Source organism: Onychostoma macrolepis, chromosome 15, assembly GCF_012432095.1.
Source record: "Onychostoma macrolepis isolate SWU-2019 chromosome 15, ASM1243209v1, whole genome shotgun sequence".
Lineage (NCBI taxonomy): Eukaryota > Metazoa > Chordata > Actinopteri > Cypriniformes > Cyprinidae > Onychostoma > Onychostoma macrolepis.
In genome coordinates, this window is record NC_081169.1 from 14,030,986 (window position 1) to 14,049,467 (window position 18,482).

The 18,482-nt window shown below is 37.5% G+C and overlaps 1 protein-coding gene across 2 annotated transcripts; it reads left to right on the forward strand.

Annotated features, from left to right (window-relative positions):
• Positions 1 to 1,011: 1,011 nt before the first annotated feature.
• On the forward strand, positions 1,012 to 18,408 carry supt5h (SPT5 homolog, DSIF elongation factor subunit). 2 transcript variants are annotated; one of them, XM_058799667.1, is made up of 30 exons: positions 1,012 to 1,167; positions 1,657 to 1,777; positions 3,919 to 4,075; positions 4,178 to 4,243; positions 6,070 to 6,081; positions 6,662 to 6,731; positions 6,812 to 6,880; positions 7,030 to 7,095; positions 7,194 to 7,224; positions 7,310 to 7,378; positions 7,666 to 7,917; positions 8,082 to 8,171; positions 8,743 to 8,813; positions 8,902 to 9,007; positions 9,099 to 9,192; positions 9,302 to 9,438; positions 9,672 to 9,827; positions 9,916 to 10,062; positions 10,950 to 11,096; positions 11,188 to 11,313; positions 11,402 to 11,486; positions 11,730 to 11,834; positions 12,009 to 12,111; positions 12,992 to 13,119; positions 13,209 to 13,314; positions 14,450 to 14,608; positions 14,686 to 14,854; positions 16,318 to 16,521; positions 16,808 to 16,903; positions 17,735 to 18,408. In XM_058799667.1, exons 2-30 carry the CDS (start codon positions 1,697 to 1,699, stop codon positions 17,873 to 17,875), a joined length of 3,243 nt encoding a protein of 1,080 aa, XP_058655650.1. In that variant the 5' UTR covers positions 1,012 to 1,167; positions 1,657 to 1,696; the 3' UTR covers positions 17,876 to 18,408. The 2 variants fall into 2 exon arrangements, with proteins under 2 accessions (XP_058655650.1, XP_058655651.1); XM_058799668.1 differs by lacking the exon at positions 1,012 to 1,167 and adding an exon at positions 1,222 to 1,424.
• The last annotated feature ends 74 nt before the right edge of the window (positions 18,409 to 18,482 follow it).

The window sequence follows — 18,482 nt, forward strand, 5'->3', positions numbered from 1 at the left end:
TTTATGAGCTGTTTTATTTCTGATTCATTTTTCTTCCTTTTTTAAACAAATGTGGGCTATTTCTTAGGTTTTATGTGATTTTGCAATTTTATAGCAATACACATTAACATCACAATTAGTCAAAATGTCCCATAAATTACAAGGTAGCAGACTGTAACAGATTTATATGAATGTGCTACACATAGGCTGTATTATTTCTTTCATTTTTGGTAATTAAAATGTTCAATTATTAACAAAATATGTTGTATCCCACATGAAAAAAATACTATAGTAATTTATAGTAAATGCTATAGTGTTTTTGAACCATACTATAGTAAAGTACTTGAATTAGTATGTTGTGGCAATTCTATAGTTGCTGTGGTAATATAACAACTATAGTAATATAAACAAATTACTTTACCCAATACTGTACTGTTTTCTACAACTATAGGGTATATTATCCTACAGTACACTACAGTTTACTGTAGTAAAAACTAAAGTATACTACAGTATTTATTACAGTTTTATTATCAATAATTTATATCAGTTCACTATAGTTAATACTACAGTATGCTGTAGCATTCATTAACAAAGTGTTGTAAATACTATAATATATACAGTATAATACACTTTACTATAGTATGGTTCAAAAACACTATAGTATTTACTATGAATTACTATAGTATTTTTCATGTGGGAGTGAATTGTATGGGGAAGTAAAAATCTTCTGTATTCATAGGCTTTTTTATTGCAAAAAACAAAGAACAAGAGGAAAGAAATATCACCATAAGCCTGAAGAAACTTGTTATTCTTATTGTTATCGATGAGTTTAAGAGTATTATTATTATTAAAAGTATTATTTCCTGTAGTTTGTCAGAGAGGGTGCATCACAGATTATAGCGCTGATATGCACGTGAGAGTACGCGTTTAGTTTTGTAGCCATTACTGTGGAAAACCTTTGAGATAAAAACATACTGATAGTTAATCAGCAACTATTAAATACTTACACCACACACACACACACACACACACACACACACCTTTGTGTGAAACAACACGGTTGTCCTCCAAAGCACTAGATGGCGCTCTGCAGCTCTTGCTCTGCTTATTGCTTACGGAAGTTTAAGGAAAGAAAACAACATTGGCCTTCGCTGCCTGATTGAAGCGAAACCAGACAGCTGTTTAAAGGTAAGAAGTCTGTTTAATCCGCTCTTTAACGGTAAATTTAAGACACATTTAACGGTGTGGTATTTTCGTAATAAACTAAGATGTGACCGTGGTAATTAAGCGACGAGTTATTTGTGTAATAAGATGTATGCTAGCTAGCTCGTGTGCTAATGGGATTTAGCAGCATTAGCCAAAGCACATCACCCTAAACACTTAAAACCCAAGACAACAAGAACAAACTAGATTGCCTGTTGCTGTTTACCTGTAGTTTTAAACACGTAAGTCGTATTACGCATTCGCAAGTAAAGAAATACTGTGTAACGTTACTGTTTAATCAAATCGCGTTATGACTAGCATCATTCGCCGTGTCTCATTTTCTGTCTGGTCAAATGGCTGGTTTCAGTCTAATAACATGTAAACTGTTATGTTTATAGACGAATCTTGCATCTGTTTGTAATTGTTTACTATTTCTTAGCTTTTTACATGTATTTGATGTGGTTTGTTCGGTAGGGTTGCCGTCTGGTTTATACGGATAGAAGAAAACAAAGAGATGTCTGACAGCGATGACAGTGATTTCTCTGATAATCAGAGCGAGAGGAGCAGCGAGGCTGAGGAGGTGGAGGAGAACGAGGTGAGACAACCAGCTCCTCCTTTTTATGCTAGCTAAAACCATGTTACTGTATCTCACAGAAGTGAGTACACCCCTCACATTTTTGTAAATATTTTATTATATCTTTTCATGTGACAACACTGAAGAAATGACACTTTGCTACAATGTAAAGTAGTGAGTGTACAGCTTGTATAACAGTGTAAATTTGCTGTCCCCTCAAAATAACTCAACACACAGCCATTAATGTCTAAACCGCTGGCCACAAAAGTGAGTACACCCCTAAGTAAAAATGTCCAAATTGGGCCCAATTAGCCATTTTCTCTCCCCGGTGTCATGTGACTCATTAGTGTTGCAAGGTCTCAGGTGTGAATGGGGAGCAGGTGTGTTCAATTTGGTGTTATTGCTCTCACTCTCTCATACTGGTAACTGGAAGTTCAACATGGCACCTCATGGCAAAGAACTCTGAGGATCTGAAAAAAAGAATTGTTGCTCTACATAAAGATGGCGTAGGCTATAAGAAGATTGCCAAGACCCTGAAACTGAGCTGCAGCATGGTGGCCAAGACCATACAGCGGTTTAACAGGACAGGTTCCACTCAGAGCAGGCCTCGCCATGGTCGAACAAAGAAGTTGAGTGTACGTGCTCAGTGTTGTATCCAGAGGTTGTGTTTGGGAAATAGACGTATGAGCCTTTCGTATTATAATTATTTTGCGCATTGAAAGATTAGTAATGGTCTTTCTTGTTCTGTCCTATCTATCATATGTTACTACCTTCATTACTGTGCTATAGATTTAAAAGAAATGTCTTTTATATATAAATATATACTATAAAATTAAATGTATTTGCTTGTTTTTTCATGAATGTGTTTTACAATAATACAAAGAGCAATGTTTACTGTTTTACCAGATTTAGTCCTACACTTATTCACTTTTATTTGTAAATAAAAATGTTTCATTAGGTTTTATAAAATTATTGTGCACCCATGATTTTTCTGGAGTATCATTTGCTGCTAAATTATCCACTAACCTAGTTTATAATAGTATTTTTGTCATAGATTATGATTATATATTTTTCCATTTGTTATTTTTAATTAAAATGAAGTTATCTATATATAGTAGATTGTGTTTAACACACAAAAGAGTGACTGCAAATTGGTCTGCATGGCTGTTATCCCAGAAGGAAGCCTCTTCTAAAAATGATGCACAAGAAAGCCCACAAACAGTTTGCTGAAGACAAGCAGACTAAGGACATGGATTACTGGAACCATGTCCTGTCGTCTGATGAGACCAAGATAAACTTATTTGGTTCAGATGGTGTTAAGCGTGTGTGGCGGCAACCAGGTGAGGAGTACAAAGACAAGTGTGTTGTTGCCTACTGTCAAGCATGATGGTGGGAGTGTCATGGTCTGGGGCTGCATGAGTGCTGCTGGCACTGGGGAGTTACAGTTCATTGAGGGAACCATGAATGCCAACATGTACTGTGACATACTGAAGCAGAGCATGATCCCCTCCCTTCGGAGACTGGGTCGCAGGGCAGTATTCCAACATGATAACGAACCCAAATACACCTCCAAGACGACCACTGCCTTGCTAAAGAAGCTGAGGGTAAAGGTGATGGACTGGCCAAGCATGTCTCCAGACCTAAACCCTATTGAGCATCTGTGGGGCATCCTCAAACAGAAGGTGGAGGAGCGCAAAGTCTCTAACATCCACTAGCTTCATGATGTCGTCATGGAGGAGTGGAAGAGGACTCCAGTGGCATCTTGTGAAGCTCTGGTGAACTCCATGCCCAAGAGGGTTAAGGCAGTGCTGGAAAATAATGGTGGCCACACAAAATATTGACACTTTGGGCCCAATTTGGGACATTTTCACTTAGGGGTGTACTCACTTTTGTGGCCAGCGTTTTAGACATTAATGGCTGTGAGTTGAGTTATTTTGAGGGGACAGCAAATTTACACTGTTATACAAGCTGTATACTCACTACATTGTAGCAAAGTGTCATTTCTTCAGTGTTGTCACATGAAAAGATATAATAAAATATTTACAAAAATGTGAGGGGTGTACTCACTTCTGTGAGATACTATATATATATATGTGTGTGTGTATGTATGTATATGTTTATCTGAAATAGTTCATAACTCATACTCAACACATTTCTTTAAGGATGAGGAACAGGGGAGTGTAGCTGGCAGTGACAAGGAGGCTGAGGAGGAGGGAGAAGATTTGGAGGATGAGGAGGAGTATGATGAAGAGGAAGAAGAGGATGATGACCGGCCCAGGAAAAAACCTCGGCATGGGGGCTTCATCTTGGATGAAGCCGGTTAGAAATTCCCTTACCAACACACATTTCTTAGATTAAACAACATATTTTGCATAGATGTCATTTGAAAAGCTATGTGTATTTTATTCTATCTTTGACTAGATGTTGATGATGAGTATGAAGATGAAGATCCATGGGAGGATGGTGCTGAAGACATCTTAGAAAAAGGTAAGAAATTATTATTTCAAATGAATTGTGAATGTTTTGTTGAAGTTACATTTATAAAAAAAAAAAATATAAGTTGTTATATATTTAATGTTTGTATTATATGTAATGATGTCCCCTGTATGCATACTTTAAGCTCTGGTACGTGGAGTTAAGATTTCTTTTGATATTATGTGACTAGTATTTGTTGTATGTTTATATGCTTTGTCATATCCATAACTATGAAATGGAGGCTTTTTTTAAATGAAATACCAACAACAGACTGTATGTTAAATTTGTATAAAATAATGCCAGTTATTTGAATGTATTTCTTGCGCTCATTAATTCTTTATTTCTTATGCATGCCTCCTTCAGTTAACGGTAAACCAACTCCAGATTTCTCTGCTCTGTTTTTTTTGTCTAATTGAACTGATTCTCAAATCATTTCTCATTCGTTAAAATCCATACCCATGATCTGCACCCCTCTAACATTTGTTTGTGATGTTTAAAGTCCGTGTAAAGAGAATTCTGAGAATTGTTTCTAAACACATTACAAATGTTAGAAATGTATTGCTGAAACACATTACAAAGACTCTGAACTATGTAGTACTGAATTGTGGAGTTAAACCGTTAAACAGTTTTTCACCAATTCTGTGTTGAGGATTTATTGGGCGGGGCTAAAACGGTGGCTCAATGACGCAATGGAGCCACCGAGCGTGGCCCCGCCCCTAACACTATAATGTTGTTGAGCGGTCAAGTTCTTAGTTTGTCTTTTTTAATGTCTGTGATGTTAGATCTACAGATTCTAGGCAGGGACAGTTCTAGGGTGAATGGATACCTGGGTCTTAGCCCAGAGACATCAATATGTGGCAGAATTCATACAATTTAAAAACATGGAGCGTTCACAATTCGCATCTAAAAACGCACGGAAACGCGAGCTGTACCACTTTCTCTTCTTTCAAGGCGCACCGGAGCTTGTGCTCTCTTGGTGTTTGCCGTTGCATGTTGAAGACCAGACGAGAAGGTTTCAACTCACTGCAGCGCTAACACGCGTCTACAATTAATGAACTTGCAGGCTCAAACATGTATGGCTGTATAAATCCAATTAAACTAATAGAGGTAGCATCAGTAACATCCGTTAAGGTTGTAGCAGTATTTGGGCGCTTTCCCACAGCGTTTGAGAGCAGAGATTCCTGCTTATTTTTCCAAGATTTTGATAACTTATTTTAGTTACTTGGCGGGGGGCGGGGGGGTTTATCATTCAAATTTGGCTGGGTGGTTAACACATTTTTCTCTTGTGTGACAAACTCAGAACACATATTTTAATATCACTTTACACGGACTTGTTTGGCTAATTTGCTTAAATTTCTAAAGAAGGAGCATGGATGGCAAATACATTTAGCGATACACTACACTTTTTTATTATTTGCGTCATCAATATATGTTGAGAAAGGTCTAACTCAAAGTTAATAAAAGCTGTACTTTTAAAATGCACCATCCATTGAACAGGGGACTGTATGGAGGGGACTGACTGAGTTCTGAAAGGGAACCAAATATGGTCATTTGCCTGAAAATGCTCCTTTGAACAAAAAACAAAACCCAATTCCTTGTTTTGATAGTATTCGAGTGTGTTTATTGTATTACATCAGCTAACAGTGACATGACATCATCACGTAGTTTCCATCTTTAAAATATACCACATGTGTAAGCCTGCCCATCATTTGTAATTTCCCTTTTTATTTTTGTTTACCTGGTCCTGTCTATGCCCTTGCCTGAAAATGCTGTGTGCACATGACTTTGTAATATGGCTCATGTTCCTCTCTTCCTCCCTCAACTCTGGATTTGAGCAGAAGAGGCCGAAGGTATGTGCTTAAATCTTCTGGTGTGCATGGATATTCAACCATGTGTTCAGTGACTGTTTACATGCACTGCTTTTAGACCGTCTGAATGTACACTACCAATTCAGCTTTGCATCACAGAAATAAACTGCATTGTAAAATATAGAAAAATAGAAAATTATAAGTTGTAGTAATGTTTCATAATATTGTTTTTACTATATTTTTGTTTGAATGAATGCAGCCTTGGTGAGCATGAGACTTCTTTAAAGAACTTGAAAAAAATCTTACGGACCTCAAACATTTGAACAATATTTTATTACATTTAATTGCACATCATATATATATAGAAGATAATGGGTAATAAATAATTGTTTACAAAGAATCAAAAGTTTAGATGACATTTAATGGATTAAGATCTGCACCACTGGATCGAAATTCATCAGATCATTCTGCTTGAGCGATCAGTTATTAGTCATATTATTAACGGATTATTAACGCTGCATGTAAACGTAGCTGCTGACTTTTTTTTTTTTTTTAGTTTTCTGTTCTAGCCACAATGTATTTTTTTTTGTATATAATTGTTTATTCTGTTTTCATCTGTTAGTGTCCAACATTGACCATGTAGTTTTGGATGAGGATCACTCTGGTTCAAGGAGGTTGCAGAATCTCTGGAGGTGAGACAGCTACACTGCACACACTTTCACATGGCTGAATCTGAACTAGAAGTCATTTTAATACCTGTTTTTCTCTATAGGGATTCACGTGAGGAAGCTCTGGGGGAGTATTACATGAGAAAATATGCCAAGTCCTCAGGTGGAGAGCAGTAAGTCAACAGAGTTCACCTGTATTCAAAGTGCATGCTACTTTTACGAAGTTTGTGACTCAATTCAGCACGTGCATGTGTTGAAATGAAAGGAATGTTGGTTTTGCTGCGTTAACCTCTAAATATTCTTTTTCTGCGGTTTACTTCAGTTTCTATGGCGGCTCTGAGGATCTTTCTGATGACATCACCCAGCAGCAGTTGCTTCCTGGGGTCAAGTATGAAAAAAAGAATAATTGCTTGATGGTTAAACATACTAAATTAAGTATTTCTGAAAAAAACACTGGGCTTGTGTTAAGAGATTTTTCTCTTGCAGGGATCCTAATTTGTGGACCGTTAAGTGTAAGGTTAGTACTATCTTAACATGTGGCCTATGGGTGTTGTGATGAGGCTGCTGTATGTGCAGGGTTTAATTCTTCTGTTTCTCTGTAGATCGGAGAGGAGAGAGCAACTGCCATTGCCTTGATGCGGAAATTTATTGCTTATCAGTGCACCGACACGGTAGGATTTCCACAGTTCCTCTGTCTGTCTGTTTGTTTTGTTACAGCTAGTGTTAGCGCCATGGTTGATTAATACCTGTAATGGTGCTAGATTAGTTCTATTGACAGTCCTTATGTAAGGCACAGAACTGTGTGAACATTATCTTGGGCGCTTTGCGTAAAACTTCTCAAAGTCTGTTTTATTTTTTGATATCAAACTGTAAGCCAAGAGAGAAGAAATAAAGTACAGTGCGTAATGTTTGCTTGCAGGTGTGTGGTACCATTATACTGTGGTTTGTTTCTTCACAGCCGCTTCAAATCAAATCAGTGGTGGCCCCTGAGCACGTCAAAGGTTATATCTATGTGGAGGCGTACAAGCAGACCCATGTCAAGTCCGCCATTGAGGGTGTTGGAAACCTGCGTATGGGCTTCTGGAACCAGCAGATGGTGCCCATTAAAGAGATGACAGATGTGCTGAAGGTGGTTAAGGAAGTGACTAACCTTAAACCCAAGTCTTGGGTTCGTCTTAAGAGAGGCCTTTATAAAGATGACATTGCCCAGGTGGGTACAACAGAAGACTTGGCTATATGGTCATAAAGAAAACGTCTCCTAAATAAGGTGCTAGATGTTGTGTTTTGAATTACGTTATTCAATTTGTCATTCGTTACAGCTCTACATCTGTGGCATGAAAACATTTGATGTATGTATTTATTTTCCTTGTTTAGGTGGACTATGTTGAACCGAGCCAGAATACGATCTCCCTGAAAATGATTCCTCGTATTGATCTAGATCGCATCAAAGCGAGGATGAGTATGGTAGGTTACATCATAATGACCATATATTTTTTTCATGATATATTTACGCTACTGTTCAAAAGTTTGGAGTCAGTACTTTTTTTTTTTTTTTTTTTGCGAGAAAGTTATAGCTTGCATTTATTCAGCAAGGATGAATTAAATTGATCAAAAGTGCAGTTAAGATGTTACAGAAGATTTGTTTTAATAAATGCTGAACTTTCTATTCATCGAAAAATCCTGAAAAAAAGGTTTTCCAGTTTCCACTAAAAATACAAAGAAAAAGTTTTTACCATTCATAATAATAAAAAAGTTACCTGAGCAACAAATTAGAATATTAGAGTGACTTCTAAAATATCATGTGATGCTAAAGACTGAAGTAATGCAAAAGTGATTTTAAGTTAAAAAAAAAAAAAAAACCTTTCACAGAATTACTGCCTTTACCTTTAATGGGATGAATGTGGCTTTTGTGATCATAAGAGGCTGCTTTTAAAACATTTAAAAAAAAATTACTGACCCTAAACCTGGATGGTAGTGTATATATGCTATGTGACCTTTTAGTGATGTGACCCTGGCTTTCTCTTTCATCGTACAGAAAGACTGGTTTGCAAAGAGAAAGAAGTTTAAGAGGCCCGCTCAGAGGCTTTTTGATGCTGAAAAGATCAGGTAAAGGAGCACTTTGATTTTGAGTCACTCGTAATCAATACCTACTGAAATATGACAGCTGCACTGATACGTGTGCTCTGCTCTACAGGTCACTTGGTGGGGAGGTCAGCCATGATGGTGACTTCATGATATTTGAAGGCAACCGATACAGCCGCAAAGGCTTCCTGTTCAAAAGCTTTGCCATGTCAGCTGTGGTAAGAACCCTCACACTCATTCTAGTTCTTGGCGTCTGTCTAATTGTTCCTTATTTGTTTACTGGTTTAACCCGTGCATCTTTTTGCATAGATCACTGAAGGGGTCAAACCCACACTATCAGAGCTGGAGAAGTTTGAGGACCAGCCAGAGGGGATTGACCTTGAAGTAGTCACAGAGACAACAGGTTAATACATCATCTAGACAGTAGAACATTTTTTTTGTACCGATGTATAGACCAATCCTTCCATGCATGCATTTTTGCAAAGTTAATCACAAAGATTTTATTAATACAGGTAAGGAGCGTGAGCACAATCTCCAGGCAGGAGATAATGTGGAAGTGTGTGAGGGGGAGCTGATCAACCTTCAGGGTAAAATCCTGAGTGTGGATGGCAACAAGATCACCATTATGCCCAAGCATGAAGATCTCAAGGTGAATAAATCAGCGCGAGTTGCTGCGTCAATACTGTACTAGTATGCAAATCATTGTCTCTTGGCAGCGCTAATTAGGTTTCGGTAAAAAAAAAAAAAAAAAGTGTGTAAATTCTGTGCCACTAAATGGAATTCAAAAGCTTTGCGAGAGTTCAAATATCCTTAAAATCCTGTTCTCCGTGATGTGTCTCTTTTACACCATGATTATTGCCTCACTATCTTGTCTTTGTTTAGGACCCTCTTGAGTTTCCAGCTCATGAGTTGAGGAAGTACTTCCGTATGGGCGACCACGTGAAGGTTATTGCAGGACGTTTTGAAGGTGATACAGGCCTTATAGTTCGTGTGGAGGAGAACTTTGTCATTTTGTTCTCTGATCTCACCATGCATGAGGTAGGTTTCACTAGGAAACTATATAGTAATATAAACGCACAATATACAGCAGTTAATGTTGTGTGTTCTCTGTCTCTTTTTGTTCCAGTTGAAAGTCTTGCCCCGGGACCTGCAGCTGTGCTCTGAGACCGCCTCAGGTGTGGATGCAGGAGGCCAGCATGAGTGGGGAGAGCTGGTACAATTAGACCCCCAAACTGTAGGTGTCATTGTCAGGCTGGAAAGAGAGACCTTCCAGGTAAAATTCAAGAGAAAGAGACGAGTTCAAGCTAAATTCAGTAGTACACACTTGCTGGATATGTTTCTTCATAACAGTAGTACACTTTTCACCGTTGTCCTTTCAAGGCCACTGAGTTCACTCTGTGAGAATCTTGGCAAAACCCCAGAGCGGCTGTAGTCATGCAAGTACAGCCCCTAGGCTTGCATTTCAATAACATTGTCATCAGCAGGAAGGTGATTGCAATATCACAAAGGGTTGAGTTGGTGGTTCATGTTTCTACTTGAGCTGCCAGATATTTCACTGGTCTCCGCATGAAAAAAAAAAACTTTACATTTTTATTTAAAGCAACATATTTCTGAATACTTCTTTTAAAACTAAAACAATATATATTTATGAATTTATTGCTATTTTTTTTTACCCATTCTGTAATAATTCTTGTAGTGTATCCAGATAAATAACTTAACTTTGACACAGTACTGTTCTGAAGTTTAGGGTTGGTAAGATGTTTCTGAAACAAGTCTCTTATGCCTCAAGTCTCAACTAGGCTGCATTTCTTTGTAACAATATTTTGCCATATTACTGTTTTACTTTATTTTTGATCAATTTAAAAGAACTGTTTTGTTTTTTATATACTTTAAAATATAATTTATTTCTGTGATGTCAAAGCTGAATTTTCAGCAGCCATTACTTCAGTTTTCAGTGTCCCATAATATTTCAGAAATCTTTTTCTTGTGCTCAAGAAACATTTTGTTTTATTATTATTATTATTATTATTATTATTAATGTTGAAAACTGGTGTGCAGTTTATCCTTGCTGATTGGATTAGATTGCTAAAAGTATTAATTTCTTTAAAAACATCCCTTTGTCTGCTCTCTGAATTTTTTTTCACATTGACTCGTTTTTAGGTTCTGAACATGCACGGGAAAGTTTTGACTGTACGGCACCAGGCAGTGAATAGACGGAAGGACAACCGCTTTGCTGTCGCTCTCGACTCTGAGCAAAACAACATCCATGTGAAGGATATTGTGAAAGTCATTGATGGACCTCATTCGGTAACTACAACTGACCGGGGATAAATGTTTGACATTATACAACAGATCTGCATTGGAGGAACTTAATATTCTCCTTTATGTGATCCGTCAGGGCCGTGAAGGTGAAATTCGCCACATCTTCAGAGGTTTTGCATTTCTTCACTGCAAGAAGCTGGTTGAAAACGGAGGCATGTTTGTTTGTAAAGCACGCCACCTCGTTCTGGCAGGCGGCTCAAAGGTAGGTCTGGTCTGCTACATCTGTGGACAAATCATATACATTTCCTAACTTCCCTGTTGTAAAACGGTCCCCTTTTTTTTCCCCGAAGCCCAGAGATGTGACCAATTTTACAGTGGGAGGCTTTGCACCTATGAGTCCACGCATCAGCAGCCCAATGCACCCCGGCGGAGGTGGTAAGCAATTTCACGTAACTCGCAGGATTTTGTAACTTAGCGGTTGAAGATCTGGGCTTTTATCAAAAGGTCCAATCCCTGCAAGAGGATTTAATTATCCATTTAAACACTAGTGTGTTTGGCTGCCAATATCTTAACTTAAGTTTTGGTCTGTCTGGTTGCCATTTGATCATTTGAATCATATCAATGATATAAAGACTACTTATATTTCTAGATCTAGATCTTTTCTGGTCTTCCTTTCAGGTCAGCAGCACAGGGGCGGAGGTGGTGGCATGGGTCGGGGCCGTGGGCGACGAGACAATGATCTGATTGGGCAGACTGTTCGTATATCCCAGGGACCATACAAAGGTTAAATGAATTATGTTTTTATTATTTGGAGCGACCTTTTGTGAAGTTTTTGCTTTGGTTTAGTGTGTTGAATAAATTTCATTGCATTTTATAACATGTTAAATATTTAGATGTTCACTTTGTCTTGTATTCTGATAAGCCACAGGTTTCGTAACACCTTCTACATTTCCACAGGCTATATTGGAGTGGTGAAGGATGCCACAGAATCAACCGCAAGGGTAGAGCTCCACTCAACTTGCCAGACCATCTCTGTGGACCGTCAGCGTCTTACAACTGTGTATGTTATAGTGCATAAACATTTAGACTTTCTCTGCTTCTTCTACATTTGTTTATTCAGTCTTTAGCTAATTTTATGACATTACTTCTAGCTGCCAGTAAAAGTCAGTACGTTCAGCTTCGCTTAACACATTTAAACCACATATCTTCCTCGCACAGAAAATGTAAATAAAAGTGGCTGGTCCTGTTGGAATTTATGTGAGAATCCTAGCTATTAGTCTCCCAACTACTGTTTGACAGTTCTGCCTCATTACACTATAGACTGGTTTGTGTTCATCTGACATGTTATTTTTTTATTTTATTTTAACTGTAGCTCAGTTTAGCTCTCTGAAAGCACAAGGATAGTTGATTCTGGAACATATTTGCATGTTAAACGACTTTTTTTTTTTTTGTCTCATGTTCACCAAGACTACATTTATTTGATCAAAGATACAGTAAAAGAAATAGTAATATTGGGAATTATTAAAGATTTTTATTGTAATATATTTTAAATGATAATTTCTTCATGTGATGGCTAAACCTGAATTTTCAGCAGTCATTAGTTTTCACTGTCACATGATCTTTCAGAAATCACTCTAGTGTGCTTATTTGCTGCTCAAAAAACATTTATTAATGTTGAAAACAGGTGTGCTGCTTAATATTTATGGAAACCATCACGTTTTTGCCGGATTCTTTGAATACAAATTGATGATTAAAGATTTTACAAAAGATTAATTTGAAATAAATGCTGTTCTGTCACTTTTTATCAATTCCTTGCATCCTTGCTGAATAAAAAGTATTAATTTCTTAGCGACCCCAGACTTTTGAATAGTAGTGTATAACTTTTGTTCTTCTGAATTTCTTTCTTTAACACCTCAATTGTTTTTCTCTCTTTAAATCAGTGGCGGCAAAGAAAGACAAGGAAGGACTTCCACCCATTTACGAACCCCTATGTACGGCTCCCAGACACCCATTTATGGAACTGGCTCACGTACCCCCATGTATGGTAGCCAGACACCCCTCCATGATGGTAAGAAATGCCGAAATATATTCTTATAAACTTGCAACGCACTGGTTTTGTTGTTGTTTTGTTTTAAACCCGTCTTTCATTGCTCACAGGAAGCCGTACTCCTCACTATGGCTCCCAGACTCCTCTGCATGATGGGAGCAGAACGCCAGGTCAGAGCGGCGCTTGGGACCCCAACAATCCAAACACACCATCACGGTAAGAAGTAGGGATGTGCGCTGCGACTAATTTGACTGTCGTTTAAACAGAAGTTTTGTATCAGACTAATTGACTAGTCTAAAAGCTAGAAACCCCTCAAAAAATGGCAAAAGAAAAAAACTGTGAGTGTGTCTGTATAACAGCCATGCAAACACTCAACATAAACCAGTGCATAGCTTATTTATTCAGATCGACTGGAGCAATGCAGAAATGGAAAATCAATCAATAGACTGACAGAATTCTTCATTTTCATATAACGTTAGCCAACATATTAAAACACAAGTCAAAAACAATAGGAAAGTTTATCAAGGAATAGCATTAAAACTGCTTTTAAAAATGTACTTCATGTTGGCTATATTGTCTAAGAACAAAACAATGCTCGTTTCACTTACTCAGACCATGCGCATTTGTTCAGTGAATTTAACATGCTAACGTGGCGTAAAGATGGGACTAGAGATAACTAGAGATAAGCACGCAGAGAGATAACTACAAGCACGCAGAGAGATAACTACAAGCAAGCAGACAGTTTCGAAAAAAGCCTGGAAATCCCGCACCAGCACCGAAGTGGGTCTTCGTTTAGAGGCTATGACATGATTGGCATTTGCTGGCTTTGGCTAGCCTCCAAGCAAATGCATACGTGCCTGTATTGAATACGATTACGCATCGCTCCAGTAGAGTTATTGTGAACCAGTTTGGCATTACACAGTTTACACACAACTTTTTCATTTAACTTCTAATTCAAATAATCTCACACCTTGCTGCTTCTTCGCTGGTCATTTCGAGCTCGCCGCAACTGACATGAAGAAAACGCATGCAAGGTCTGAATTAAAAATGTAGTTTCTGCTCAGATACGCTTTTAAAAATATTTGTTCTTTTTCAAAAGTTTTATTTTAACTTATTTAAAATGTTTTATATGTAACGTTAAAATGATGTTAATTTGATAAAATCATCATGGTTTTTTTCTCTCTCGTGTAATCGACTATTGTCTTCAGTGTCGACTAGTAGGAGCTGTACCGTTTAGTCGACTAGACCCGCACATCCCTAGTAAGAAGCAAAGCGAGGACAAATATGCACATGCATGCAATCAAACAATCCCACAAACCTCAACTTCATCTCGTTTTCCTTCTGTTTTCAGGCCTGATGACGAATACGAGTTCGCCTATGACGACGAGCCCTCGCCGTCTCCTCAAGGCTATGGCGGTACGCCCAACCCTCAGACTCCTGGCTACCCAGAAGTGCCCTCCCCGCAGGTCAACCCTCAGTACAATCCTCAGACTCCTGGGACTCCTGCCATGTGAGGGCTCAATCAGATGCTCGATGCTTTTGTTCTGGCTTGAGAACATCTTAAACTGAGTATGTTTTTCACCATAGGTACAACACCGACCAGTACTCCCCGTATGCAGCTCCCTCTCCACAAGGGTCCTACCAGCCCAGCCCCAGCCCACAGAGTTATCACCAAGTGGCCCCAAGCCCAGTGGGATACCAAAACACACACTCGCCCGCCAGTTACCACCCCACCCCGTCACCCATGGCCTACCAGGTACAGTTTTGGCCACTGAAATCAAAAAAAGCAAGTAGTTGGTTGATACTATATGCTTAAGAATACAACTACTTTGAGCAGCGACGCACCAAAATAATGTTTTTAGCAAACCTGAAATTGAAGTTTTCATTCAGTGAAAATAACATTTATATAATAATCATTTAATTAATCAAATGTATTTTATAATGAACTATCAAATAAAAATATAAGTAAATACGTTTTTACACTGTAAATAAGTTGTATACAGACATTCTAATTTAACATAAGGCAATTTTTATATCAACCGTTTATCAAATATTTTGAATCACTTTTTTTTTTTTTAAGGTTTTCCAGTTTAAAAATTGTAATTTTGTTGTATGTAATTTTTACTAACATTTTTTTGTAATTTTTTTTTTTATTTGTATATCTCTATAGGACGAGAGTGATCTATATAATATAATCTTTATTCCATTAATTAGAGTGAACATGAGAAATTTTTTCTGTTTTATTTGTTAATGTTTTTCTCAAGTTAAAAAAAACAACATTAGTTTGTTTTAGTTAACTGTAGTATAACTGAGAAATAAACCTCTAAATAGTGGATGCAATAACTTTATGAAAGATTTGTTCAAACATGCATTAAATAATGAAGAAATCACTTAACCGGTTAAAGGCTCAATATGCAGGTTTGCAATAACAATAACAAAGGCGAAGCTTCATGACGCTATGACGGAGAATGTTCAGGATGAGGTAATGAATTTATTTATTTTTTTATTACCTGTACCTTCCACAGTCACTCAAACAGCGAATGTGTGATTTGGTTATAATGCACAACACTGTAAAAACACGTTTAAAAAAATCATGCCGCAACATTGAGCAGATCTAAGTTTAATGCTGCGGACAACACTTTTTTTTATTTTCATTTTATTCGCAACAGCCGTATAGGATTTAGTTTAACTGTACAGCAGCATTTGTGTCTGTGCGTTGCCATAGTTTCTACAAGTGGAATCTGAGGATAGTGCAGATAATTACATCATTGATAGGTGACGATGACCAGGGACGAGCCATTATTTAATACTGTAATTTCTCTGGATTTATAAATCCTTGGGAACTTTTGGGATAACGTTAGTACAAATAATGTTATCACACTGTGCAAGTAGTTTTTGGATCTTTTATTACGAAAATCTTACATATTGTGCCTTTAAGAAAGAATATAATGAATGTATTATATTGAGCAAAATACTCATCTCTAGAGTTTTGATGTTAACTAACAATCTGTGGACATTGGATGTCTTTCCTGAGGTTTACCTGTAATGTTACAGGTAATGTTTATACCATGTTTACAAGCAGATTTTCTGATGTCTTTCAACAGTTAAAACACTAAAATTAATTCGGTGCATCACTAGCTTGGAGCAATAAGGCTTTTTTTCACAATAATTGGCTGCACAAACAGTATTGAGTTGAATTGTGCTTCATGTGATCTTCAGGCCAGTCCGAGTCCCAGTCCGGTAGGGTACAGTCCAATGACTCCTGGAGCTCCATCTCCGGGAGGCTACAACCCTCACACCCCCGGATCTAACATCGACCAGGCCTCCAATGACTGGGTCACCACAGACATCATGGTGCGTGTGAAAGACACATTCCTGGATGGAGGCGTCATCAATCAGACCGGTGTCATCCGGAGTGTCACCGTGAGTGTTGTACATTTTGATTTTATCTGATGTTGTAGATCTAGATTAGCTGAGACTTTCAGCAAGGATCTGCAAGTAGAAGCATGTGAAGTTTGGATTTGCATATTGTAAATGCAGTGCTGGCATGCCTGGAGCTGATTTTAGATTTGGCAGTGGATAAAGCTTGTCCCTGTTGGGAGAACGAACCATTCACAGATTTTATGATGAATTATACCCTTTTAGTTTGTTGTTAAGACATCACAATTTCACTCTGATTCATCCATGGAAAAATTCTTCTTTCACATAGGGGGGGATGTGCTCCGTTTTCCTGCAAGACACGGAGAAGGTCGTTAGTATTTCAAGTGAACATTTGGAACCTGTTACGCCAACCAAAAACAACAAGGTACTGCTGGGCTTATGTAACCAAATGTGACTGATTTTGTGATTTAAGTTTCTATACGGAAGGCCTTAGATAATCTTGAGTTTTTTTTTAATTAATATTATTATTATTATTTTTTTTTTATAACTTTCCCAATCTACCGTTTTGATTCATTTGAAAGTAGGCATTTCAAGCTTTCTGTAGATACATTTTTAGTCGATTAATGTTTAGTTACAATCTACAAAATCTACTAAATATGTCATGATCCAGTATATACTGTGTTGCTTATAAATGAACAAAAAAAAAAGTTAAATAATATGCAATAATTAACATTTTAGACAATTCTGTGCAATGACATTACCATCATCTTGTTTAATTCTTCTCATGGAGTCCAGATATAATACACTTTAAAGTGTCCTTATTACAGTAAAAATATATTTTCATGCTATAGATGTAAACCAAAACAACCAATAATTCACTGCTCTAGCTAGAATAACTACATGTAACTTTTGATCAATCTAATTTCATATATGCATACAGAAACTGTTAGGCCTTTAAATTCTTGGTAAATACTGAATTTAGAATTTTTAGAGAACATCAAGACCACAATCATGAAAGTTACAGCTGCAAGAGCCAATGAAGCATATACTTGCCTGAAATCGCTTTTGAATCAAGTCCATGCTGAGGTGCAAAAGCAGAGACAGAATATGACTTTGATATAAGCCCACTGCTCCTCCCACTGAATCAGACGTCCCAAATCCAGCTTCAGAACCCTGTTATTATGTGTCACTTGTGTTGTAACGAAATCTGGAACATTTTTCTCCAACATGAATAAATGTGAATGTGGTTTCTCAGGTGAAGGTGATTCTGGGAGAGGACAGGGAGGCCACAGGAGTCCTGCTCAGTATTGATGGTGAAGACGGGATTGTTAGAATGGAGCTGGATGAGCAACTGAAGATTCTCAATCTCCGCTTCCTTGGGAAATTGGAAGTGTGAAGAACACCACGCATTTAAACATTTTGCTATTCGAATGCAGATGCTGCAGATTAGTCACTTTCAGTGAGCTTTGTTTTTTTCTTCTGTTCGCCATCTACATTGTGAAGTAACTGGCCTTTTACACTTTTGTTTTTTGTTGTTTTTTTACTTAGTTGAAGGTTTTAGTGGATAGTCTATTTTCTGTTTCTTCTGTGGTGTAGAAACATACTTTTTGGCAAACTGATTCCATGTCAAATAAAATGTGAACCGTGAGTCCCCAAATCCATCCATCCTGAGTGTTCGCATGAAATATTTAATAGCTGATGGCTGTTCATTTTAAACCTTTTATTGCCTGCCGGTGTTTAGAACATCGACCATAAAGAGGAATTCCATTTTTATTCACTTTCGAGTGATTTGAGCTCCAGCAGATGAGAGAAACCGCTCTGCACCACCAAGTTTATTCAACATCATGGTCCATTTCTTTCTGAACCTTTAATGTCACTAACAATTGGTGCATATTCTGAGTGCATTAAAGGTCTTTCAAAACCCTTTAACCCCTGTGATTTGCATATTTCATTCTCTTCTCTTCTTTTTTTTTTTTTTTTTTTAACCATCGGAAATGGGAAAA